At 37.9% G+C, this 27,977-nt stretch overlaps 1 protein-coding gene across 1 annotated transcript in view; it reads right to left on the minus strand.

Moving 5' to 3' along the window:
• Positions 1-27,977, minus strand: part of cacna1ia (calcium voltage-gated channel subunit alpha1 Ia) — a 431,086-nt gene that overhangs the window by 229,001 nt on the left and 174,108 nt on the right. The window contains exon 5 of the mRNA XM_060918817.1: positions 1,916-2,075. Coding sequence (XP_060774800.1) covers positions 1,916-2,075 — 160 coding nt within the window. The remainder of the gene's footprint in view (positions 1-1,915; positions 2,076-27,977) is intronic.

The following is a 27,977-nucleotide window of genomic DNA, read 5'->3' on the forward strand; positions in this document are numbered from 1 at the left end:
TTCAATCATCATTTGGCAAGGCCACACCCAGAGAAGAAAGTGACACGCTATGTTCATTGCTCTGTTGATAGTGGGCGGGGCTTGCTGACCGATGAACTAGCTAGTGTTAACCCTCGCTCATGTTATTTGCCCTGTTGATAGTGGGCGGGGCTTGCTGAGTGATGAACAAGCTTTTTATCTGGAGCCTATTAACTAAGGCCCTGTCCACACAGCAACGGATTCAGGTGAATCCGATACAATTGTTTATCGTTTCGGCCTGGTGTCCACACGGTACCGGCGTTTTGGGTGCCCCAAAACGCAATCTTTTGAGAACGGGTTCCAGAGTGGAAAGATCTGGTAACGTTGCCGTTGTGAAGTCGTCTGGATGAGTAGAACGGATTTGTTTATGATGACATCACAACCACATGACTGTGAGTGCTTCACGCCGGGTAGAAGTGTAACGAACTCGATGCGAGTTGTCAACAAATCCTATAACTTGGTTCATGAAACGCGCTTACAAAATATTTTCACTGTGAATATTTATTGTGTAGTGGTGCAAAGTGAGAGAGAGAGAGAGAGAGAGAGAGAATAGCCCTTAGGACAGAGTCAATCCCGCCAGCAAAAATAGGGAAAAAAAGGAGCGATCTCACCTCTTCAGATGTTGGTTTAAGTCCTACAATACATTCCTCAAAAAGGGCGTAGAAGAACAAATTAATCCATCAACGTGTAGCATTCAATTTATTCCGGACCATTAAAGACGCCGCCTTCCGCGTAGAATCATACGTCATCCTCGCCGCCATATTGGATGGGTCAAAGCAGAGAATAAAGATGCCTCATTCATGTGCTGCGTTTAACTGTACCAACAGGTTTGCCGTCCAAACGAGATCACATGGGATTACCTTTCACAGGTGAGACTGGAAAAATACTTTTCATTGTATTTGGTCATTATAATGTAATTTTACGAACAGATTTTCCTGACTTTGTGGCTAATATGAAGTCTCGCGCATAATAGTTTATGCGCATGCGTCCTTACTTCTTCTATTGTTCTGGTGTCTCCGAAGGGACCGTCTTACAGCGCCCCTAGAGGTGTGGCATGTGTATTGCATCGTTTTCAGCAAGCGTTGCGTTGCCATATGGACCTGATAGTTTACTGATCGTTGCCCATGTGGACGCGATATTTTTTTAAATAACATCTCGTTGCCTTTGTCGTGTGGATGTAGCCTAAAATGGGGCAGTCGAGCAGGAACGTTAGTCCAACACAGTAGCAGAGACGCTTTCACATAAAGACAGCAACAGCCACCGTCAAATGGTGCGGATGGAGTCTTGTTCTCGGACTCCATTCGAAATTTTCTTGAATGACTTGGACTTGAACACTGGGGACTCGAGGTTTAGTGACTCGACTACAACAGTGACGCATTTTCTATGCATTGTAACTGGTAGCTTAATAATGAACTAAAGTCTTCGGAGGTTGCATGATTTCAATCATAATAATAATAATAATAATAATAATAATAATGGACAATGGCCTTGAAACACTTAAAAGGCTGACTGCTAAATTAAAACGATTCCTTTATGGACCATATTGGTACATCCTAATTAATTTAAAAAAAAAGGAATAAAATGCTTCTGATGAAGCATCAACCAGGAAAAAAATATATATTTTGCTTCATCATTCCATCATACAGCCAAAATACAAAGCATCTGGCTGATCCCAACCTTTTGTGGAATGTCATAAAGTAATTCAGCTACTCAGAAAATTCAAACTTAACAAGCCCTTGGATAGATTAAATGCAGAAGGGATCAGAGGTTAAAAAAAAAGCATTCATCATAGCAGATCATGTCCAATCAGAAAGCATGCATCAGTCTTTATTTGTTATGATGATGATGAAGATGCAGGACAGCACAGCTCAGGTCAGAGGTGAAAGATCAGACTTACAGGGTGAAATTTTTGTCAGGATAGCAGCGGTTGCGCAGAAGCCCCGCCCACAGCTGCACACCGATGATGCCGAAGATGAAGAAGACGAAGAAGCAGAGCAGGAGTACGTTGCCCAGCATGGGTAGAGTGTCCAGGAGCAGGTTTACCAGGATCCTCATACCTGTGTGCACACACACACACGTTCATAATTATACAAACGTATCCATAAAGTTTATCTTATTCTGCCATAAATATGCCCATTGTACATTTGGGGATTTTATAAAACATCTTGATTCTTCTCCCCCCCGATATTGTTTAATCACAATGCTCATAATCACCAGCCGTCAATGACTATGATCCTTCTCGTCATGCTGATGAATTCCTCAATACAAATCAGGAAAATGAATTGTACAAAACAAACATTACACACAATCCTTCAAATTCTCCACTCAAACTACAGTCGAAATGATTTATCTTTGTTCGAACAAAAACCTTTTCGAAATCATGGCATTTCCTCACAAGAATATATAGTGTGTTCCAGAAGTTTTGACACTTGTCTTTCAAAATTTAACCATGTCCTGTTTCCCTGAGGTATAAAAATGGTGGCATATTCAGTCCTATGCAAAAGTCTTAAGACGCATGTAAAGAAATGCTATCGACCCTAAAATGGCTTAAAAATAATGAAATGAATCATTCTGTCACTAAACGAACAGCTGATCACACCGAGGTGTTCGCTGAGCGCCGATATTTATTAGTTTCCTTTCCTTCGTATATAACATAACGTATTCTCTTCTCGCTTTCTTTCCGTTACTGTAGTCGGTCTTTCACGTTTCATTCGCACACTCACGCCCTCCATTTTTCTCTCCTGTTTCAAATTTGTATCCCACAATGCCTTGTGCGAACGGGAAAAGCCCACCATGTGATGCATGACATACAGTACTGTAGTATCTTGAATTGGGTCATGGTGAAGCAGGAAAAAATTGCAGAGAATTTAGGGCCACGTGGAAGTCTGTGATTTGAATTCAGTAGCTTTCGGACCACTAAACAAAAATAATTGGGTGTCAGAGGAAATTATTTTAATGATCTACACTTGAAAAATCTGAAAGGCTGTCTAGCTTTAGTACATAAATGAGGCACTGGAGTAAATTAAACTGTTGATAATAGTGTTATGATGTAGCACTATGAATCCAAAGGAGATTGATTTATGTCGTGCATGTGATCCAGGAAAGTTCATCACCTGATTCGAGTATAATAATTTAATAACTAATCATCGCACGGACCCTATGTCTAAATTTCAAATTTAGATTTTTTTTTTTTCTGAAATTACCATGATGCATCTTAGACTACGTTCAGACTGCACCCTGAAACGACCCATATCCGATTTTTTTGCCCATATGCGACCTGTATCCGATTTGTTATTGACAATCTGAACGACACAGATCTGATTTTTTTCACATGCGACCCAGGCCGCTTGGATATGTGGTCCTAATTCCGATGCATATCCGTTATTTTCACATGCGACTGCAGTCTGACCGGACAGGTCGCATTCATGCGACCTACACGTCATCAACAAGAGACAAACGTCACTATTCTGCGTTGGCTAATCCCGCCTCTTTGGTGGAAAACAACAACATTTGTACAGTTTTCAGAATTTAAATAGACTTTTATAGAATTGATCAAGCTAATGGTGGATTTGGTCGGGACCTGGATGTTGATCTGTTAGCCTGATTAAATAAAACAGTTTCTATAACTGATTTATAACTTAAACCATCCTGTATTACAAGATTATAAGATTGTTCTGGAAATTTCCAGTAATTTGACACCTTCGGTCTCATTAGTCTGCTGCCCACATTAATCAGATTATTGTGCGAGTTCCGCCGCCGCCACAAAAACCACATCGCCAGGTCTCGCCTCATCTCCATAGCAAACTGCACTGGTGTTTCTGCACCTTGAGCCAGCGCTGAGAGAAGTTGCAGAATTCAGCTGGCTATAAACAATCTAAATAAATATTTATAAAAATGTAGAAAAAGTTTATTAATATGACGAAATAAATATGTGCAAATTATTAAGCCTGAATTAAGAGTTTGGTAATACAGCGGCCGTATCCCAAATGACTGCCTACTGAAGCTCGAGTGCACTATATAGAGTTTAAAAATCCATTACTTCCTAGTAACATGTAGTGCACTTATATAGAAATTAGAGAGACATTTAGGAGTCAACCCTCGTTACCAGGCTACACGTTTTCATTTCAGTTCAGAAACAAAAACACACATGAGACCTCACACTTTAACACTAACCAGATAATTAAACAAACAAACAAAAAAAGAAATCATTTAACATGAAGAGTGCGCTTTTTTTGTGTTTACGTATTACGTAGATGTGCTCATTACGTGTCAATTTGCGCATGCGGGACACTTTTGGGTCGTTTTCCGTTCATATTGGAGATCGCATACAAGTCTCATATAATTGGTAATGTGAACGGCCTAACAAAAAAATCGGATTTCACAACAAATCGGATATGGGTCGTTTCAGGTTGCAGTCTGAACGTAGTGTTATACTCTGATGAGACGTCTAGCCCAGAAAATCCGCTACGCATTATCACTTCAGCCAATTTCGAAAAGTACAATAAAGAGTGAACCTGAATCAACTTTGGATGGTGTGTGTGTGTTTGTCTGTGAGGTGATCAGCCGGCAGTTTCCAGATCCCATCTATCAGATCAGAGAGCCCAAGCCAGCCATAATGCCCATAATTCCCATAATGGCTTAATGTCACTTATTCGCAGCTGTTTAAAGCAGAGTGGTCAGCCATGTTTATCCTAATGGCACACAGAGCGCATGCCAGAGGCAGAGAGCTAATGGCACAGGCAAAAAAAAACACAAAAAAAAACAGTTAAATGTGTCCTCTCAGTCACCCAGAGTAAATCACCAATCTGTTAAAATTAGAAATTCAGACCAGGCAAAGCCAGCTCTGCACTGTACGCAGGCATTTTACGGTATGTTGTTCTTTACTGAAGCATTATGACGTTGGATGAAATGTGTACACAGGTCTGTTCTTTTAATCTTACAACCATCGGCTCCCAAAGGAATTCCTTCCAAGGTCATTCTGTAAAAAATAAATAAATAAATAAAAAATAATAAACCCAAGAAGACAGTTATCAATATTTCCGCCTTATATACCAACTATACACCAAGTATCGAGACATTATTTGTCACATTTTTCAACCCTACCACTTTACACTGACCTCAGCATGGCATAATCCCACCAGACCTTTGGTCCAGGTGAGCTAAAAATTAAAATTTCTCACATTTCTTAGTATCAAAGGGCACATATACATTACTTAATCAACACATATACCAACTTTCAAGACCATACCGCTCATAGTTTTCAAGTTCTGCGCCGGAAAGAAAACCTACAGCTAAGACTAACCTGAGAGACTAAGTCTGAAATTGTTTCCATGGAAACATGAAAAATTTATTTATTTCTAATTTCTTATTATGAAAAGGCACATCTACATTACTTTGTTAACATGTACCATATACCAAGTTTCAAATCTGTATCATGAATAGTTTTGGATGTATGCTCTGGAAACAAACATTGCTCTTAGAAACTAAGTGAAAATCTATTTTTTTATGTAAAAAATGTAAAAATAAATCCTTTTTTTTTTTTCAAAAATCCAAAATGGCAAAAGGCACCAGTTCACATGTTGCTTGATATGTATACAAAGTTTCATAAAGATGTCTTCAGTAGTTTTAAAGATATGGCCCGGAAATGAAAACGTGACCGGATATACAGGCAGACAGACAGATGGAACCCGTTTCTGTATCCCCCACCAAATTTCATTTGGGTGGGGGATAAAAAAAAAAAAAATGGAATAAAATCTTTGTATCAGGGGCGTTGCTAGACATAAAGCTCTACTGGGGCACAGCCCCCCCACACACACCAAACCCCCCCCCATACCCACATTATTGATTTTCACCCTGGCAAGGCTGCACAGTTTTTGAAGCTTATATAAATGCTAGTATGCACTGACTTTCGAGTGCGATGGGATTCTGTAGATTAGATCTAACTAGCTACTTTTTCCAATGCATTGAACTTACTGAAGTTTGACAGCCATAAATCAAATACATACAGCATCTCCAACTAGCATCACTTTTGCCAGCTGACAGAGCATACTGTAGCTAAATGATGATAATGTTAATGTACAGCTACGGTAAGCCACATGAGAATATCAGTCCAAAATTGGAGACAAATTGTTGCTGCAATTTCAAAACTGGATTACTTGAGAAAGGCAAAAGGCCCAGATGCACGGGCGATTGCTCTAAGACAACGAGGGAGGCTCAGCCTCCTCTAAAAATGATGAACATCGTGTAGGATGAATTGCGCTAGGCTTATGTTATAGCCGACCTTATAACATTGCTATTTCAGATCCAGAATCATAGAAATATATGTGCTCAACCCAACTACAGTTCGAAATCATTCCGTTATAACTTTCCCCAGTTCGCCTAATGTGTGCGTGAGTTTTTCCCCCTCGTGACAGCGCGATGCAGCCCAGCCTCAGTGGACTTCAATGGCATTTGGGAGCTCTGCGCTTTTCAATCTCAAAATGCAAGACGGTTATTGGACAAATACTGCGAAAACGCCCGCCCACAGAGTCCCACGGAGTCTCACGGACTCCCAGCCTCAGTGGACTTCAATGGCATTTGGGAGCTCTGCGCTTTTCAATATCAAAATGCAAGACGGTTATTGGACAAATACTGCGAAAACGCCCGCCCACGGAGTCTCATGGACTCCCAGCCTCAGTGGACTTCAATGGCATTTGGGAGCTCTGCGCTTTTCAATCTCAAAATGCAAGACAATTATTGGACAAATACTGCGAAAACGCCCACCCACGGAGTCCCACGGATTCCCACGGACTCCCAGCCTCAGTGGACTTCAATGGCATTTGGGAGCTCTGCGCTTTTTAATATCAAAATGCAAGACGGTTATTGGACAAATACTGCGAAAACGCCCGCCCACGGAGTCTCACGGACTCCCAGCCTCAGTGGACTTCAATGGCATTTGGGAGATCTGCGCTTTTCAATCTCAAAATGCAAGACAATTATTGGACAAATACTGCGAAAACGCCTGCCCACGGAGTCCCACGGACTCCCAGCCTCAGTGGACTTCAATGGCATTTGGGAGCTCTGCGCTTTTCAATCTCAAAATGCAAGACAATTATTGGACAAATACTGCGAAAACGCCCGCCCCACGGACTCCCACGGAGTCCCACGGACTCCCAGCCTCAGTGGACTTCAATAGCATTTGGGAGCTATGCGCTTTTCAATATCAAAATGCAAGACGGTCATTGGACAAATACTGCGAAAACGCCCGCCCACGGACTCCGAGCCTCACAGTGGGAGGGACATGGCAAAGCTTTCCGCGAGGAGACTGGTGATTGGTGAAAGCGGCTGGATATTTTCTTTGATTGACAGCTCGTTTCAAATATAGACAGGCAGCGGTGAATCTCAGTTCAGTCCCATGCGGATTCGCAAGTGCTGTGGTGTATTGTAAGAGATCAGCTTACATTTCGATTTCATTCATTACATACGGTTTCTACCAGCTTTTTTAGTTTGTATATATTTTCATTGTAAATAAAGTGTAAATATAGTGTTGTCAAGTTTGCTATCTTAGTTCCAGAAATTTCGTTTATTTGAGTGACTGAACTTGAACTTGAGGGGGCTAGTCAGCTAACAAGAAAGCTGCGCACGGATGCCAAGCATTGCTGATTTAATTTTGGCGAAGCCATTTGCCAGTCTTCCTTTCGAGGAAAAAATTAAAATTAAAGAGGAGGGTAGACCAACGCCTCAAATTGACTTGGTGAAAAAGGTAGGGAATAATACTTGTTCCTTTCAGCTCTCCTGGTACGAGAAAGTGAATTGGCTAACAGCAAGTGATCCACATCAACAACAGTAAATAGGCTACTTTAGTAATATGTCATGGATGGACCAAAAATATAGAATCTATTTAAAATGTTTATGCTGATTATATTATATTGGAATATATATTTTTCTGGATATGAATTAAACACAGCTACAATTTGGAAAACATTTTTAAACAAAAACACAGCCGAGAACATTTCACACTACAGACCTGGATTAAAAGTGAAGGGTTATCAAAATTGTCAATAAAACATTTCTCAGTCAAAATAAGTAAAATATAAGGAAAGTGTGGGCGGCATGGTGGTGTAGTGGTTAGCGCTGTCGCCTCACAGCAAGAAGGTCCTGGGTTCGAGCCCCGGGGCCGGCGAGGGCCTTTCTGTGTGGAGTTTGCATGTTCTCCCCGTGTCCGCGTGGGTTTCCTCCAGGTGCTCCGGTTTCCCCCACAGTCCAAAGACATGCAGGTTAGGTTAACTGGTGACTCTAAATTGACCGTAGGTGTGAATGTGAGTGTGAATGGTTGTCTGTGTCTATGTGTCAGCCCTGTGATGACCTGGCGACTTGTCCAGGGTGTACCCCGCCTTTCGCCCGTAGTCAGCTGGGATAGGCTCCAGCTTGCCTGCGACCCTGTAGAAGGATAAAGTGGCTAGAGATAATGAGATGAGATAAGGAAAGTGTCATCGAATGAAATGTGTGGCACCCAGCTCTATGTTTGGCTCCCCAAGGTCAGTGGTTGTGCCTATTCCAGAACACTCTGCTGTTACTGCTGAGGTTCCTGACAAAGAGCTGCTTTCAATAATGATCAATTTTTAAACAACATGCCACAATTTTAAAATATAAAATGTTAAAATATACCCCCCCCCAACACCACCATCATGTATATTGGACAGTAGGCTAATGGGCCAAAAGAACCTGTTATTTCACAGTTTGTGACCCTGCCAATAATCAGCCAGATCAGAGGCAAGAGTATGGGCAAAATTGATGTGTTTTTTCTTTTTTCTTTTAAAATCTGGAAATATTGTATCCGACCAGCCTCCCCTGTTTGAAAGACTATCAGCCGCCACTGCCCAGATGAATACTTCATATCATTCGAAACAGTAGGGACTGCTGTTTATTTTGATGTATGGTTTGTCGTGTAAACTCAAGAGTTTGTGAGGTATTGCGCCGACAAGAACGGGTGTGGAGATGGACGCAGAGCCGTATGTGGAACATTATTCAATTTGACGTGAATTAATTGATGTTAATTTTATCGCAAACCGTTTATCACAGCAACTAATGGGTAGCACCGTTAGGAAGCTCAGGTTGTGTGGTATCATGTGATATATGCAAGTTAATTGTGTGATGAGCAATTTAATAGAGACGAATGGGTGCGTTTTGGACGCATCGGTCGTATACGGTTATTCCGCAGTGCCAAAGACATTACTGTTTCTGAAATGTGATCAGGAATTTTTACTGGGGCACAGCAGATGTATACTGGGGCACGTGCCCCGGTAAAATAAGTCTGGCAACGCCGATGCCTTGTACATCATGATCAGTGCTGTTCGAAAGAGCCTAGTTGAACACAGGAACAATCTCCCAGATGCTGCTGTAAACATCCTCCATTGAAGTAAGGCCACTCATTGAGCTTTGTTGATGGGCGTGAGCTTCCATGCTACACACTCTCAGTTCCAGAATCAACCGTTTCAGCTGAGCTGCCAGCTCATCCACACAACTTCTTTTTTTTATGAATTGATATCCTTAAGTAGTGTAATATTATACATAGAATTATTATTTTGCACTTGTATTGCACTTCTATATTTATTTTCTTGATTAAGAGTGTATCCGAAAGAGCACTGAAGCTGGAAATCTAGCCTGTGTATGGATATTATTTGGAGTGCAGTTTGATGTGTCATTTGCTGTTGTTGAAATACTGTTGGATTGGTACAAATTAATAGTTGTGGAACCTCTTATGCACTTAATGGTCAAATATTTGTGGACAAAAGGGTATACTTATTTATTTATTTATTGTGCATCACGGCAAATAGCAACCATCCATCCATCCATTATCCGTAAACACTTATCCTGTGCAGGGTCACGGGCAAGCTAGAGCCTATCCCTGCTGACTATGGGCGAGAGGCGGGGTACACCCTGGACAAGTCCCCAGGTCATCGCAGGGCTTCCTCCAAATTTCGCAGGGCCGACACAGAGAGAAACAACTGTTCACACTCACATTCACACCGATGGTCAATTTAGAGCCACCAATTAGCCAAATCTGCATGTCTTTGGACTGTGGGGGATACCGGAGCACCCGGAGAAAACCCAAGCAGATACTTTGCTGTGAGGCAACAGTTCTAATCACTACACCACCATGCTGCCCCAAGTGGCAACCAATGACAGCAAATAAATAAATAAATGGAAAAAAAAAACGGGGAAAAAAGGATTTCCGAGAATAAATTTGTCCAGTTATGAGGAAAAACAAGGATGTTCTCCATGAGTTTAAAGGAATACATTTCTGAGAAAAAAAATCAAAAAGTCCAAGAAAAAAAAAACCTTAGAAATTCTGAGATTTTAAAAAAATCAGAAATTTCAAGTTTAAGAAGTCAAAAATTTACAAGGGGAAAAAAAACCTGACCCTGCTTCCTGGCTGCAATGCATTCTGAGAAATCTAGTTGAAAAATATTCGCACTTTCCATTTATATTGCATGCTCAAGAAGGAAAGACATTTCCTCAAAATCTCAGTTCAGCCATGGTGTCTTTTTGGTGTGATGTTCATCCAACCTTGCAAAGTGAAGCGATCTGGTTCCTTGACCCCACAAACAAACAAACAAACAAACAAACAAACAAACAAACAAACAAACAACTATTTTTTCCAAGGATTTTTCCTCATAAATGTGTGATCTTTTTCATCTCATCTCATTATCTCTAGCCGCTTTATCCTGTTCTACAGGGTCACAGGCAAGCTGGAGCCTATCCCAGCTGACTACGGGTGAAAGGCGGGGTACACCCTGGACAAGTCGCCAGGTCATCACAGGGCTGACACATAGACACAGACAACCATTCACACTCACATTCACACCTACGCTCAATTTAGAGTCACCAGTTAACCTAACCTGCATGTCTTTGGACTGTGGGGGAAACCGGAGCACCCGGAGGAAACCCACGCGGACACGGGGAGAACATGCAAACTCCGCACAGAAAGGCCCTCGCCGGCCAGGGGCTCGAACCCGGACCTTCTTGCTGTGAGGCGACAGTGCTAACCACTACACCACCATGCCGCCCCCTGATTTTAATCTCAGAAATTTAATTTTTTTCTGAGTTTTTCTTAGAATACCATCCTTTCTCTTAACCAACAATTAGTAACTTGATGAAGGGTTAAGTTTTAATTAATGCTTAGTAAAGAGGTGGAGCACAGCAATATCCAACCAACTCAGCTCCTTTTATTCCCTCTGCTTGTCCTCTTTTGCACATACACTCAATACTCTTCAAATCTCAGTTATCAGGTCACATAAAAACGAATAGCAACTCACTTATCACCTCCTTGTCTCTACGATGCATAATCTTGGCAAGTCTCTCCAAGCCCATCAGTGCACATCGCACGTTCTTTTCTGACCTTGAAAATGAAATGAAGCTGAAGAAGAACCAGAAAATGTTGGCTTCAAACCAAACAAATTAGTCACACATTGCATTATACCAGTCTTGTAGTCGAGTCACTCAACCTCGAGTTCGAGTCCTGTCTCGAGTTCCCAGTGTTCAAGTCTGAGTCAAGTCCAAGTCATTCAAAAAAAATTTCGAGTCGAGTCCGACAACAGCACTCCAACCACATCATTTGACGGTGGCTGTTTCAGCGCCATTAACATTAGTTTGTTCCTGAACATGACGTATGAACAGGTGAATGAATGTGCTTCTCTTTATCAGGGAGTGCGAAGTATTCTGTCAGAGATGGTTGGGAGATGGATGGAAGTGCAGAAGGTGTGCTTATTAATACAAGTGAAGACGGTAAACAATCCAGAACGGCAGGCTAAATCGTAAAACAGTGAAACAGGCAATAGGTCAGGCGAGGCACAAACAGGCTATCGTAGACTCAGCAGAATCAAAGACGAGAAACAGGAAATCAGGGATCAGGAAACCAAACGAGGAAATAAGACTCAGTAATGTATCAGCATGCAACTCAATACTTCGCAAGGTAAGTATGTTTTCACAGTTTTATATAGGTGCACTGATTGCGCTTTATTTCTATGCAGGTGTGAGTCATTTACATTGTCCATTGCACGCCCAAGAGTCTATCTGATGCACGTACCAAGGTGCGCACATGTGACACTCTTGCACAAAGTTAGTACAAAAATCAATGTAAATATAAATATCTTATGCCAAATTATTCTGGCATGTTACAAAAAATAAAGAAAAAATCCGAGTCCTCATCTCCAATTTACGAGTCCTAATGCAGTTAACGCACGAGTCCAAGTCCGAGTCATCAGTGCTCAAGTCCAAGTCGAGTCATGAGTCCTTAAAATTAGGGCACGAGTCCTGGACAGCCTGCATTATATTTCCTGCCCAGAACTACAGCTCTGAATGTGTACCTTTTACATTACAGTAATTTTCATAGAAAATCTGTTTGAAGTGACTCCAGGATTGATGCACAGTAATCCCAAAAGTGTGATAACTAATCTTTTGTGGACTTTTCATATTTGAGAGGAAAGTGGATGCCAATTTGTTTATGCTTTAGTTACTCCGTGTCAGGAATATTGATCGTGTATCTGAGCTGTCCAATTCCCTCTCCAAAGTGTCACATTTCATTCTTGACCAAAATTTTTATCCATGGTTTCCAAGGTTCCTTTGGAGTCTTCAAATGGCCATTTTTGGGGAAAAAAAAAAACCAAACAAGCAAAAAACTACACATACCCTTTGCAAACGTGCAAAATATTCATGTTCTGTGGTATTGTTAGGAAAAAAAAAAAGATCTTGGAGTAGGTAAGGCTTCATGATGTGGTCCCATTGTATAGTCCAGCTAAAAAGTCCCGGTTATAGGAATATGCAGGCATCTATATTCAGACGGAAAGAAAAACATCCTGCTTCAATCTGTTCAAACATCTATTACTCAATGCCAGGAACACATTCAGAGTGTTACCTTTCAGAAAAGACCAAAACCGTGCTTGTACTCCAAATGGTTCAAAAACAGCTTTCAATTTATTTTCAGTATGCCTTGGATCAGCATTTTCGGCTAAATTCAAATGACTGTTCAGGGGTTAAATGTTGAAAGTTCTTATATAGTTTGTTCTACAGGAGGCTTAACTTTTCAGTCGGGAGAATGGAGTAAGTGGGAAATACGGTCCTTTCAAGAGTGTACGGTACATGAGAGAGAGAGAGAAATAGCTGACTGGATGAAAAACTTGGGCTTTTATAGACATGAAAGAATTCATATTGAGAAGAAATACAGCACAAAAGGTCAATGTGAGTGAGACAGGCATAAAAGAAAATGATAAAATAAGATAGACACTCAAACATAATATCAGCAAGTCCAACGCCAATCAATCTAATGATTACAAGTACATAAGATAAAGAGAAAAAGTTTTGCAACTGAGGGTGAAGGGTTCAGTAAAAGGAATACTCCACCATTTATTTATTTTATTTTATTCGCTGTGCCATCAATCCTCCAATTAATAAAATAAGTAAAATATTATTTACAAGTTAAAGATGGGGGAAGAATTAAAAAAGAAAAAATCCAGGTCAAGGTCGCAGTGGAATCCAAGCCTATCCCAGAAACACTGGGTACAAGATGGGGATACAGCCTTGGTTGGATGCCAATCTATCATTAGACACAAACATTTGTGGATTCTTGCAAGCTACCTATTTGCATAGTTTTGGGAGGTTGGAGGAAACCCGAGAACCCGGAGGAAACCCATACAAACGCAAATGCATGGATGGTGAGGTGTTAATGCCAACCAATGTTCTACCAAGCTGCCCTTAAACATTAAAAAAAAACAAGAGTGCTCTGAGAGCACAATATCCCCCGCTGGCAACTATATCTATGCTATTATTCACCTTAAACCCGATATGGGTAAATACAGATTACAAGATGGCTACAGGAGATATAATAGTTAATCACATATATATGGCAATGAATGTATATTATGTTCATTATAGGCCATTTATTGAGTCCTCTTAAGGCTCTCTCTTTTTATATCACAATTAATTGTTTATGTCCTTTCAAAAGCTCTCTTTTCATGTCACTTAGCCAAGCGATATCTATGCTACACAGTAAGTGCTTAATACACCCTCATGAAATTGTCAAAGTCCAAGTTTGGTAATCAAGGGCCCTAACTCTGGTAAAATACGACTGAATTGAATGAAATTGCAATATGCCTATTACCGACATACAACCCCGATTCCAAAGAAGTTGGGACAAAGTACAAATTGTAAATAAAAACGGAATGCAATGATGTGGAAGTTTCAAAATTCCATATTTTATTCCGAATAGAACATAGATGACATATCAAACGTTTAAACTGAGAAAATGCATCATTTAAAGAGAAAAATTAGGTGATTTTAAATTTCATGACAACACCACATCTCAAAAAAGTTGGGACATGGTCATGTTTACCACTGTGAGACATCCCCTTTTCTCTTTACAACAGTCTGTAAACGTCTGGGGACTGAGGAGACAAGTTGCTCAAGTTTAGGGATAGGAATGTTAACCCATTCTTGTCTAATGTAGGATTCTAGTTGCTCAACTGTCTTAGGTCTTTTTTGTCGTATCTTCCGTTTTATGATGCGCCAAATGGTTTCTACGGGTGAAAGATCTGGACTGCAGGCTGGCCAGTTCAGTACCCGGACCCTTCTTCTACGCAGCCATGATGCTGTAATTGATGCAGTATGTGGTTTGGCATTGTCATGTTGGAAAATGCAAGGTCTTCCCTGAAAGAGACGTCGTCTGGATGGGAGCATATGTTGCTCTCGAACCTGGATATACCTTTCAGCATTGATGGCGTCTTTCCAGATGTGTAAGCTGCCCATGCCACACGCACTAATGCAACCCCATACCATCAGAGATGCAGGCTTCTGAACTGAGCGCTGATAACAACTCGGGTCGTCCTTCTCCTCTTTAGTCCGAATGACACGGCGTCCCTGATTTCCATAAAGAACTTCAAATTTTGATTTGTCTGACCACAGAACAGTTTTCCACTTTGCCACAGTCCATTTTAAATGAGCCTTGGCCCAGAGAAGACGTCTGAACTTCTGGATTGTGTTTAGATACAATGGCTTCTTTGAACTATAGAGTTTTAGCTGGCAACGGCGGATGGCACGGTGAATTGTGTTCACAGATAATGTTCTCTGGAAATATTCCTGAGCCCATTTTGTGATTTCCAATACAGAAGCATGCCTGTATGTGATGCAGTGCCGTCTAAGGGCCCGAAGATCACGGGCACCCAGTATGGTTTTCCGGCCTTGACCCTTACGCACAGAGATTCTTCCAGATTCTCTGAATCTTTTGATGATATTATGCACTGTAGATGATGATATGTTCAAACTCTTTGCAATTTTACACTGTCAAACTCCTTTCTGATATTGCTCCACTATTTGTCGGCGCAGAATTAGGGGGATTGGTGATCCTCTTCCCATCTTTACTTCTGAGAGCCGCTGCCACTCCAAGATGCTCTTTTTATACCCAGTCATGTTAATGACCTATTGCCAATTGACCTAATGAGTTGCAATTTGGTCCTCCAGCTGTTCCTTTTTTGTACCTTTAACTTTTCCAGCCTCTTATTGCCCCTGTCCCAACTTTTTTGAGATGTGTTGCTGTCATTAAATTTCAAATAAGCCAATATTTGGCATGAAATTTCAAAATGTCTCACTTTCGACATTTGATATGTTGTCTATGTTCTATTGTGAATACAATATCAGTTTTTGAGATTTGTAAATTATTGCATTCCGTTTTTATTTACAATTTGTACTTTGTCCCAACTTTTTTGGAATCGGGGTTGTATAGCACTTGCTTTACAAAATATTGTGTGTGTCAATATTGGAAGCATTCGCTGATGACATTTTAAATATTTATCATGTTTTTGGAAATTATAATATTGCACTTGTTCTATCGTTATCATTGTTTATTCTTCTTATTTTTTTATTTATAAAATATGTTGTTACAGGACATGGATTTCTCACGAATAGTTATAACTTATAGATTTATTTATGAAATTATTAAGGAATTGTTTATATCACATTATTAAGCCTTATAACTGACAATTATTCACAGAGGGTGAAGTGAATATCGGTGATATCACCGATATTCACTGAGCCTGAGGTGGATAATTGTATTAGTATAAATGCACAGGTGATTATTTAAAAAAAATCATATTAAAAAATATAATTTATTTCAAACTTCAAAAGCACCATGTGGCGCAGACTTGTGTCACTTATCTACACCGAGTCACATAAAATACTTTGTTTTGAAATCGATAAAATAAATCACAGTTCCACCTCACCTTTGAATAGTTTTAGACCAAACTTCATCGCATCTTTAGTGCTTTTAGGAACAGCATTTTCTTTCATAATTTGTCCTTTTTCCTCACTTACGGTGACAAAGCGATTGGCCGCCATTTTGCCATCCAACTTACAAAGAATTATAACCACATACTCTATATCATGATTAATGAATCTGTTCTTAGTCTGAGGTATTACTTACAGCAGGGCTTTTCAAAGTGTGGGGCGCGCCTCCCCTAGGGGGCGCCAGAGTTCTTCAGGGGGGGCGCAACGTGAGGAAAAATAAACCAGAATAAGTTACTATTGCGGTCATTTAGCGAACTTCAGCTAGGCTTTGCCAGAGACAAAATGGATCGATTTTTAGTACCTAAAGCTACAGTGAGTGAGGAGACAGAGTCTGGGCCAAGCAAAAAAAGAAGGAAGTATGACCACGATTATTTAAAGTTTGGATTTTCATGGACTGGATCTGAAGATGCTCCACTGCCACAGTGTGTTGTCTGCCAAGAGGTGCTAGCTAACGATGCTATGAGATGTTTAAAATGTGTAAAACAAGATGTTTTTTTTTAAAAAGCACAGATGTTTAAAATGTGTAAAACAAGATGTTTTAAAAAAGCACAGATGTTTAAAATGTGTAAAAAACGATGTTTTAAAAAGCACAGATGTTTAAAATGTGAACAAAAGAGGTTTTAAAAAAGCACACGTTTAAAATGTGTAAAAAAAAGAGGTTTAAAAAAAGCACAGATGTTTAAAATGTGTAAAACAATATGTTTTTAAAAAAGCAGATGTTTAAAATATGTAAAAAAGATGTTTTAAAAAGCACAGATGTTTAAAATGTGTACAAAAGATGTTTTAAAAAGCACAGATGTTTAAAATGTGTACAAAAGATGTTTTAAAAAAGCACAGATGTTTAAAATGTGTACAAAAGATGTTTTAAAAAGCACAGATGTTTAAAATGTGTACAAAAGATGTTTTAAAAAGCACACATGTTTAAAATCTGTAAAAAAGAGGTTTAAAAAAAGCACAGATGTTTAAAATGTGTAAAACAATATGTTTTTAAAAAAGCAGATGTTTAAAATGTGTAAAAAACGATGTTTTAAAAAGCACAGATGTTTAAAATGTGTACAAAAGAGGTTTTAAAAAGCACAGATGTTTAAAATGTGTACAAAAGAGGTTTTAAAAAGCACAGATGTTTAAAATGTGTACAAAAGATGTTTTAAAAAAGCACAGATGTTTAAAATGTGTACAAAAGATGTTTTAAAAAGCACACATGTTTAAAATCTGTAAAAAAGAGGTTTAAAAAAAGCACAGATGTTTAAAATGTGTAAAACAATATGTTTTTAAAAAAGCAGATGTTTAAAATGTGTAAAAACGATGTTTTAAAAAGCACAGATGTTTAAAATGTGTACAAAAGAGGTTTTAAAAAGCACAGATGTTTAAAATGTGTAAAAAAAGAGGTTTTAAAAAAGCACAGATGTTTAAAATGTGTACAAAAGAGGTTTTAAAAAGCACACGTTTAAAATGTGTAAAAAAGAGGTTTTAAAAAAAGCACAGATGTTTAAAATGTGTAAAAAAAGATGTTTTAAAAAGCACAGATGTTTAAAATGTGTACAAAAGATGTTTTAAAAAAGCACAGATGTTTAAAATGTGTAAAAAAAAGAGGTTTTAAAAAAGCACAGATGTTTAAAATGTGTAAGACAAGATGTTTTAAAAAAAGCACAGATGTTTAAAATGTGTACAAAAGAGGTTTTAAAAAAGCACAGATGTTTAAAATGTGTAAAAAAAGAGGTTTTAAAAAAGCACAGATGTTTAAAATGTGTAAAAAAGATGTTTTAAAAAACACAGATGTTTAAAATGTGTACAAAAGATGTTTTAAAAAGCACAGATGTTTAAAATGTGTAAAAAAAGAGGTTTTAAAAAAGCACAGATGTTTAAAATGTGTAAAAAAGAGGTTTTAAAAAAGCACAGATGTTTAAAACGTGTAAGACAAGATGTTTTAAAAAAAGCACAGACGTTTAAAATGTGTACAAAAGAGGTTTTAAAAAAGCACAGATGTTTAAAATGTGTAAAAAAAGAGGTTTTAAAAAAGCACAGATGTTTAAAATGTGTAAAAAAAGAGGTTTTAAAAAAGCACAGATGTTTAAAATGTGTAAAAAAGATGTTTTAAAAAGCACAGATGTTTAAAATGTGTACAAAAGATGTTTTAAAAAGCACAGATGTTTAAAATGTGTACAAAAGATGTTTTAAAAAGCACAGATGTTTAAAATGTGTAAAAAAAAGAGGTTTTAAAAAAGCACAGATGTTTAAAATGTGTAAAAAAGATGTTTTAAAAAGCACAGATGTTTAAAATGTGTACAAAAGATGTTTTAAAAAGCACAGATGTTTAAAATGTGTACAAAAGATGTTTTAAAAAGCACAGATGTTTAAAATGTGTAAAAAAAAAAAGAGGTTTTAAAAAAGCACAGATGTTTAAAATGTGTAAAAAAGATGTTTTAAAAAGCACAGATGTTTAAAATGTGTACAAAAGATGTTTTAAAAAGCACAGATGTTTAAAATGTGTACAAAAGATGTTTTAAAAAGCACAGATGTTTAAAATGTGTAAAAAAGAGGTTTTAAAAAAGCACAGATGTTTAAAATGTGTAAAAAAGATGTTTTAAAAAGCACAGATGTTTAAAATGTGTACAAAAGATGTTTTAAAAAGCACAGATGTTTAAAATGTGTAAAAAAAGAGGTTTTAAAAAAGCACAGATGTTTAAAATGTAAGACAAGATGTTTTTTAAAAAAAAGCACAGATGTTTAAAATGTGTATAAAAGAGGTTTTAAAAAAGCACAGATGTTTAAAATGTGTAAAAGAAAAAAATGTGTACAACAACCATTTTTTTTTTAAATACGAATGGAACCTTAAGTATAGCAACAACAAGAATTGTAAGGGGGGGCGCTGTTGTTTATTTGCTCTCTGAGGGGGGGCTGACTCTCCCACACTTTGAAAACCCCTGACTTACAGTATTTCCCAGCCACTCAGTCGACACTATTTGCAACAAGCAATGAAGTTAAAAACAATCAATCAATCAATCAAAAAAAAAAAAGAGGATATGGTTTTGATTAACGTTCACCTTGTGAGAAATACCTGGCAGTCATGGGTATCTGCGCTCTTGGTCCTCTCTAGTGATTAACTGAATAGGCCATTGTGCTGAGAGCTTGTGTTTGTGCTAAAAATGACAGTCTTTTTTCGTCTTCAGTCTCCTGGCTCCAATGTCCATTCCAATCTATGAGCAGAAGAATACGTTTCTCTGCCCAGAATGGCTGCTGTCAGAAAATTGGCTTTAATTAAATAGCCGATTGCTTCTTTATAAGCATCTAAATAAAGCAGGGAGAATTACAGCAGCTGGGCTCTGTACCAGCCTCAGAGTTTGCAGCATGAGAAAGCATTACAGGTCAGCACTCTGCTGTCTCACTAATGAAAGTTTGCTTTGAAAAGTTCGAGGCAGGGGCGGCACGGTGGTGTAGCGGTTAGCGCTGTCGCCTCACAGCAAGAAGGTCCGGGTTCGAGCCCCGTGGCCGGCGAGGGCCTTTCTGTGTGGAGTTTGCATGTTCTCCCCGTGTCCGCATGGGTTTTCTCCGGGTGCTCCGGTTTCCCCCACAGTCCAAAGACATGCAGGTTAGGTTAACTGGTGACTCTAAATTGACCGTAGGTGTGAATGTGAGTGTGGATGGTTGTCTGTGTCTATGTATCAGCCCTGTGATGACCTGGCGACTTGTCCAGGGTGTACCCCGCCTTTCACCCGTAGTCAGCTGGGATAGGCTCCAGCTTGCCTGCGACCCTGTAGAACAGGATAAAGCGGCTAGAGATAATGAGATGAGATGAGATCCTGTGAATATGATTGAAAACCAAACCATTAAAATGATTCTACACTTATAATACAACCAAGGTTAAATTGGACAGATGATGAATACATTACATGATACTTGTATTGCATTAATAAGAAATGATATTGAAAAGTCTTTATATGTCATGAACTGGGTGTACACTCACTGTTGACAGGGATTGCAGGCTGGAATACTGCTTATTTATTTAAGTTTTTTTCCTCCAAATTCTACAAAATGTATGTTTTCTGCATGTGTGGGAGCCTAATAAAAGCATTTTGACATTTTTTTTTTATTACATATAGTTTTGCCATTGTTTCCATGATGATATGTAGCTTTGCAATGACTTGATCGAAGTGTGACGTTCTTCTTGTGAGGAAATCGGAGTGGGAATACTTAACTAAATAAAAAAAAAAAAAACTAGATAGAACTCGACGCCAACGGCGTCGATGGGGATGCCTCCGCCTGGTAGACTACACGCCTTATTAAGTTGTGATTTGGGGATGGACATTTGACCTCACAGTAATCTTGACCTGTGACCTTTTAACTTCAAAATCTAATCAGTTAATGTTTGTCCCCAAATGCACAAGTGGTGAAAGTTTGGTGAAATTCCTTTCATTTGCCTTGGAGATATTGTGTTCACAAGGTTTTCAGACAGACATTTGACCTCACAGTGACCTTGACCTTAAACCTTTTGATCTCAAAATCTAATCATTTCATCTTTGTCCCAAAGCGCACAAATGGTGAAAGTTTGGTGAAATTACTTTCATTAGTCTTTGAGATATGGCGTTCACAAGGTTTGGGGATGGACATTTGACTTCACAGTAATCTTGACCTGTGACCTTTTAACCTCAAAATCTAATCAGTTCATGTTTGTCCCAAAGCGCACAAATGGTGAAAGTTTGGTGAAATTCCTTTCATTAGCCTTTGAGATATCATGTTCACAAGATTTCGGGATGGACGCACGCACGGACAGACGGACAACCCGAAAACATAATGCCTCCTGCACCTTAAGGTGGTGGAGGCATAAAAAAAAACTTCACGTTATGTTTTCAGATGTAGAGAAAAGGTATGTTCATCTTATCTCATTATCTCTAGCCACTTTATCCTGTTCTACAGGGTCGCAGGCAAGCTGGAGCCTATCCCAGCTGACTACGGGCGAAAGGCGGGGTACACCCTGGACAAGTCGCCAGGTCATCACAGGGCTGACACATAGACACAGACAACCATTCACACTCACATTCACACCTACGGTCAATTCAGAGTCACCAGTTAACCTAACCTGCATGTCTTTGGACTGTGGGGGAAACCGGAGCACCCGGAGGAAACCCACGCAGACACGGGGAGAACATGCAAACTCCGCACAGAAAGGCCCTCGCCGGCTACGGGGCTCGAACCCGGACCTTCTTGCTGTGAGGCGACAGCGCTAACCACTACACCACCGTGCCTCCCCCAAAAGGTATGTTATTAGTCGAAAAAAATACTTTGCCTGTTTTCAAGAATTCAGCAACAGTGAAATCACAGACTACTAGATGTATTCATTTCAATTTTATAACAGTTCGATTTACATAGAACTGTCTAGGCTTGTAGTACTTGAGTCCGACTCGTGCTCTAATTTTAAGGACTCATGACTTGACTTGGACTTGAGCACTGATGACTTGGACTTATGCATTAACTGCATTCGGACTCGTAAATTGGAGATGAGGACTCTGCTTTTTCTTTATTTTTTGTAACGTCATAATAAATTGGCATAAGATATTTATATCGACATTAATTTTTGTACCAATTTTGTGCAAGAGTGTCACACTTGCGCGCCTTGGCACATGCATCAGATAGACTCTTGGGTACTCTCTGGACAGCGTGCACGCCAAGCGGACTCTCGTGTGCATGCCGTAAATGACTCAACCTGCACAGGATTAAGCCGCAATCAGCGCACCTATATAAAAACTGCAAAAATACACTTACTTTGCGAAATATTGAGTTGCATTACTGACATTACCGAGCCTTATTTCCTTGTTTGGTTTCCTGATTTCCTGTTTCTCGTCTTTGATTCTGCCGAGTCTACGATAGCCTGTTTGTACCTCGCTTGACCTGTTGCCCATTTCACCGTTTTACAATTTTGCTTGCCATTCTGCATCGTTTACCTGTCCTCACTTGTATTAATAATCACACCTTCTGCATTTACATCTGTCTCCCAACCATCTCTGACAGAATACTTTGCACTCCCTGATAAAGAGAATGCACATTCATTCAACTGTTCATATGTCATGTTCAGGAACAAACTAACGTCAATGGTGCAAAAACAGCCACCGTCAAATGGTGCGCTTGGAGTCTTGTTCTCGGATTCAACCCGGATCAATAGTGGACTCGACTCGAAATTTTTTTTCATGACTTGGACTTGACTCAGACTTGAACACTGGGGACTCGAGACTGGATTTGAGTGGTGGTCAAAGCTGTTGGCACTCGGACTGTGGACATTCAGAACTTTAACCACAAAATGGTTGTCATCTCGGAGCAGCTTTCAGCTTTGCAAGGAATACGTTTTTCGGAGATCAATTTGAATAGAATGGACGGAATGGACAGATATGGACGAGCGGTGAGGACGTGCAAAGACTGCGTCTGGAAAGACCAAACAATTCATATCTTATCGACATTCGGCGCCCTGAGACAGCACCGGCCTTGGTTCAGGCCATTCCTCAGCAATGGCCTGAACCAAGGCCGGTGCTGTCTCAGGGCGCCGAATGTCGATAAGATATGAATTGTTTGGTCTTTCCAGACGCAGTCTTTGCACGTCCTCACCGCTCGTCCATATCTGTCCATTCCGTCCATTCTATTCAAATTGATCTCCGAAAAACGTATTCCTTGCAAAGCTGAAAGCTGCTCCGAGATGACAACCATTTTGTGGTTAAAGTTCTGAATGTCCACAGTCCGAGTGCCAACAGCTTTGCCCACCACTCAAATCCAGTCTCGAGTCCCCAGTGTTCAAGTCAGTGTTCAAGCAGCTTTCAGCTTTGCAAGGAATACGTTTTTCGGAGATCAATTTGAATAGAATGGACGGAATGGACAGATATGGACGAGCGGTGAGGACGTGCAAAGACTGCGTCTGGAAAGACCAAACAATTCATATCTTATCGACATTCGGCGCCCTGAGACAGCACCGGCCTTGGTTCAGGCCATTGCTGAGGAAACATTTCCCCCTGAAGGTCACTGCCGGGAGACACTCTCATTCCTCGCATGCCTCTCTAACTCTCTGCGGTCGCCATTTTTACCCCCAGTATGACAAGCGGGTGCGTGACCAGCGCCTTCATGGCTGCAGGAGTGGACGGCTGCTTGCTTGCGCTGGATTACCTCCTCCCCTCCCCCCCTTACCCCTGATTCCCCCCCTCAAGTCCCATGTTTAAAGTGTACTTGTGTTGTTGTGTGCTTATGCAAAGGTTTTTTAAATGTCCCCACACTGTACTCCTGACAGGAGCATAGTGGGGGGGGGGGGGGGGGGGGGGTTCTTTTTTTTCCTTATCTCTCCTCATGTTGTGTTTCCTTTTTATCTTCATCCCTGTCTTCCTGTCCTGTCTACCCTATGTCAATTGTATGTTGTATATGTACGGACAGGTTGACGGCTAATTTCGCTGGTACATGTGACTAGTGACAATAAAGGGCATCATCATCATCATCATCATCATCATTCGGACTCTAGGTTTAGTGACTTGACTACAGCACTGGCACTCTATACTGAGCTTATGCTTTCAAGAATCAGTGCTTCTTGTTTTGTTATACTGTCTATGGCACTGGCAGTTTTTAGTCGGTCATTTCTCTTCCCAAAAAAAAAAAAAATCTCTTCCAATCCACCCACCTTCCAATTACTCCACCATTTAACATCTAACTTGCTCCCTGTAACCAATTAGTCGTAAAAATAATTTAGAAGTGTACCAAAGTACAACAAAGGTGACTAATCTGAATACCAAATATGCGTTTGTGTACATATTTCCCAACTTGCATTAACGTCAAATGCAAGGCAAGCACCGTGTTAGTTATATTTGAATTATTGTTCCATCAATAGCAGTTCATTAAGATTGAATGCACTTTAAATGTGTAGCAAGAGAAAAAAAAATGGAGCCAAGAGGAGAACCAGGCAGAAGGAGATCTAAATCACATGCAGCTAAACTTCCTGAGTGTGACATTAATTAAGATGCAAGTGATGAGTGAAGAAAAAGCCTTTAGCTTCTTTACTGAACTTAAATAGCTGGAGTGTCTGAAAAATCTCTTCCAATATTCCACACTAAAACGCTCGCATAAAGTAATCCTGCACTAATTTTAGCCATTAGTTATATGTCATGCACTGTCTTCGTTATTTTCTCACTCTTTCCTTTGCGATGAGTTTCTCTCATGAGTATGACTAATCCCATACTATTTTCACCAGAAAGAAACATGGTATAATTTTCTGTGCCTGTTTTTGTACCTAGCTGGCAATGATTGTCAGCATTGCAGGACATCTAATCATGCATAATATGGCTCCAGTAATTAAAGAATAAAACAGGATGGGGCATGCTTTAATACAAATATAATCAACAAAAGTGGTAATTTTTGTTTCAAATTTTATTATTAATCATGTACCGTACATCTAAGTATAGTAGTAATTGTATATTCACGTACTTTAGTGTCGTCATAAGTATATATTTATACACGTTATTGTAGTAGTATGTTAATACTTATATACACATGTTAGTGTTGTGGTAAGTTTTTATTGACATACATGTTAGTGTAGTAGTAAGTTTACATTTATATACATGTTAGTGTAGTATTAAGTTTATATTCATATACGTTAATGTAGTAGTAAGTTTATATTTATACACATGCTAATGTAGTAGTAAGTTTACGGATATTTATATACATTTTCGTGTGGTAATAAGTTTATATTTATATACACATGCTAGTGTAGTATTAAGTTTATATTTATACACGTTTGTGTAGTAGTAAGTTTATATTTATATACTAGCTAGTGTAGTAGTATGTTTATATTAATACATATATTAGTGTAGTAGTAATGTTTATATTTGTATGCTGGTGTAGTCGTCAGTTTGTATTTATACACACATAGTGTAGTATTAGGTTTATATTTATACACGTGTGTAGTAGTAAGTTTATATTTATACACACATTACTGTGGTATTAAGTTTATATTGAGACACATTAGTGTAGTTGTAAGTTTAACACACAGTGTAGTGTTAGGTTTATATTTATACACATTTGTGTAGAAGTAAGTTTATATTTATACACATTTGTGAAGTACTAAGTTTATATTTTTACACGTCAGTGTAGTAGTAAGTTTATATTTATACACACATTAGTTCAGTATTAAGTTTACATTTATACAGATTTGTATAGTAGTAAGTTTATATTTCTACACACTTGTGTAGTAGTAAGTTTAACACACAGTGTAGTGTTAGGTTTATATTTATACACATTTGTGTAGAAGTAAGTTTATATTTATACACATTTGTGAAGTACTAAGTTTATATTTATACACATCAGTGTAGTAGTAAGTTTATATTTATACATACATTAGTTTAGTACTAAGTTTATATTAATATACATTTGTGAAGTACTAAGTTTATATTTATACACGTCAGTGTAGTAGTAAGTTTATATTTATACACACATTAGTTTAGTATTAAGTTTACATTTATACAGATTTGTATAGTAGTAAGTTTATATTTCTACACACTTGTGTAGTAGTAAGTTTATATTTATACACACATTACTGCGGTATTAAGTTTATATTGATACACATATTAGTGTAGTTGTAAGTTTAACACACAGTGTAGTGTTAGGTTTATATTTATACACATTTGTGTAGAAGTAAGTTTATACGTATTTTTTACACATTTGTGAAGTACTAAGTTTATATTTATACATGTCAGTGTAGTACTAAGCTTATATTTATACACACATTAGTTTAGTATTAAGTTTATATTAATATACATTTGTGAAGTACTAAGTTTATATTTATACACGTCAGTGTAGTAGTAAGTTTATATTTATACACACTTGTGTCGTAATAAGTTTAAATTTATACACATTTGTGTAGTAGTAAAGTGTATATTTATACATGTCAGTGTAGTACTAAGTTTATATTTATACACACATTAGTTTAGTATTAAGTTTATATTTATACACACATTTGTGTAGTAGTAAGTTTATATTGATACATATATTAGTGTAGTTGTAAGTTTATATTTATACACTTTAGTGTAGTAGTAAATTTATATTTATATACATTAGTGTGGTAGTAAGTTTGTATTTATATACTTGCTAATGTAGTAGTAAGTTTATATTTATATACTAGCTAGTGTAGTAGTATGTTTATATTAATACATATATTAGTGTAGTAGTAATGTTTATATTTGTATGCTGGTGTAGTCGTCAGTTTGTATTTATACAAACATAGTGTAGTATTAGGTTTATATTTATACACGTGTGTAGTAGTAAGTTTATATTTATACACACATTACTGTGGTATTAAGTTTATATTGAGACACATTAGTGTAGTTGTAAGTTTAACACACAGTGTAGTGTTAGGTTTATATTTATACACATTTGTGTAGAAGTAAGTTTATATTTATACACATTTGTGAAGTACTAAGTTTATATTTTTACACGTCAGTGTAGTAGTAAGTTTATATTTATACACACATTAGTTCAGTATTAAGTTTACATTTATACAGATTTGTATAGTAGTAAGTTTATATTTCTACACACATTACTGTGGTATTAAGTTTATATTGATACACATATTAGTGTAGTTGTAAGTTTAACACACAGTGTAGTGTTAGGTTTATATTTATACACATTTGTGTAGAAGTAAGTTTATATTTATACACATTTGTGAAGTACTAAGTTTATATTTATACACATCAGTGTAGTAGTAAGTTTATATTTATACATACATTAGTTTAGTACTAAGTTTATATTAATATACATTTGTGAAGTACTAAGTTTATATTTATACACGTCAGTGTAGTAGTAAGTTTATATTTATACACACATTAGTTTAGTATTAAGTTTACATTTATACAGATTTGTATAGTAGTAAGTTTATATTTCTACACACTTGTGTAGTAGTAAGTTTATATTTATACACACATTACTGCGGTATTAAGTTTATATTGATACACATATTAGTGTAGTTGTAAGTTTAACACACAGTGTAGTGTTAGGTTTATATTTATACACATTTGTGTAGAAGTAAGTTTATACGTATTTTTTACACATTTGTGAAGTACTAAGTTTATATTTATACATGTCAGTGTAGTACTAAGCTTATATTTATACACACATTAGTTTAGTATTAAGTTTATATTAATATACATTTGTGAAGTACTAAGTTTATATTTATACACGTCAGTGTAGTAGTAAGTTTATATTTATACACACTTGTGTCGTAATAAAGTTTAAATTTATACACATTTGTGTAGTAGTAAAGTGTATATTTATACATGTCAGTGTAGTACTAAGTTTATATTTATACACACATTAGTTTAGTATTAAGTTTATATTTATACACACATTTGTGTAGTAGTAAGTTTATATTGATACATATATTAGTGTAGTTGTAAGTTTATATTTATACACTTTAGTGTAGTAGTAAATTTATATTTATATACATTAGTGTGGTAGTAAGTTTGTATTTATATACTTGCTAATGTAGTAGGAAGTTTATATTTATACACTTGTTAGTGTCGTAGTAAATTTATATTTATACACATTAGTGTGGTAGTAAGTTTATATTTATATACTTGCTAATGTAGTAGTAAGTTTATATTTATACACATATTAGTGTAGTAGTAATGTAT

This window comes from Neoarius graeffei, chromosome 4 (assembly GCF_027579695.1).
Source record: "Neoarius graeffei isolate fNeoGra1 chromosome 4, fNeoGra1.pri, whole genome shotgun sequence".
NCBI classification, from domain to species: Eukaryota; Metazoa; Chordata; class Actinopteri; order Siluriformes; family Ariidae; genus Neoarius; species Neoarius graeffei.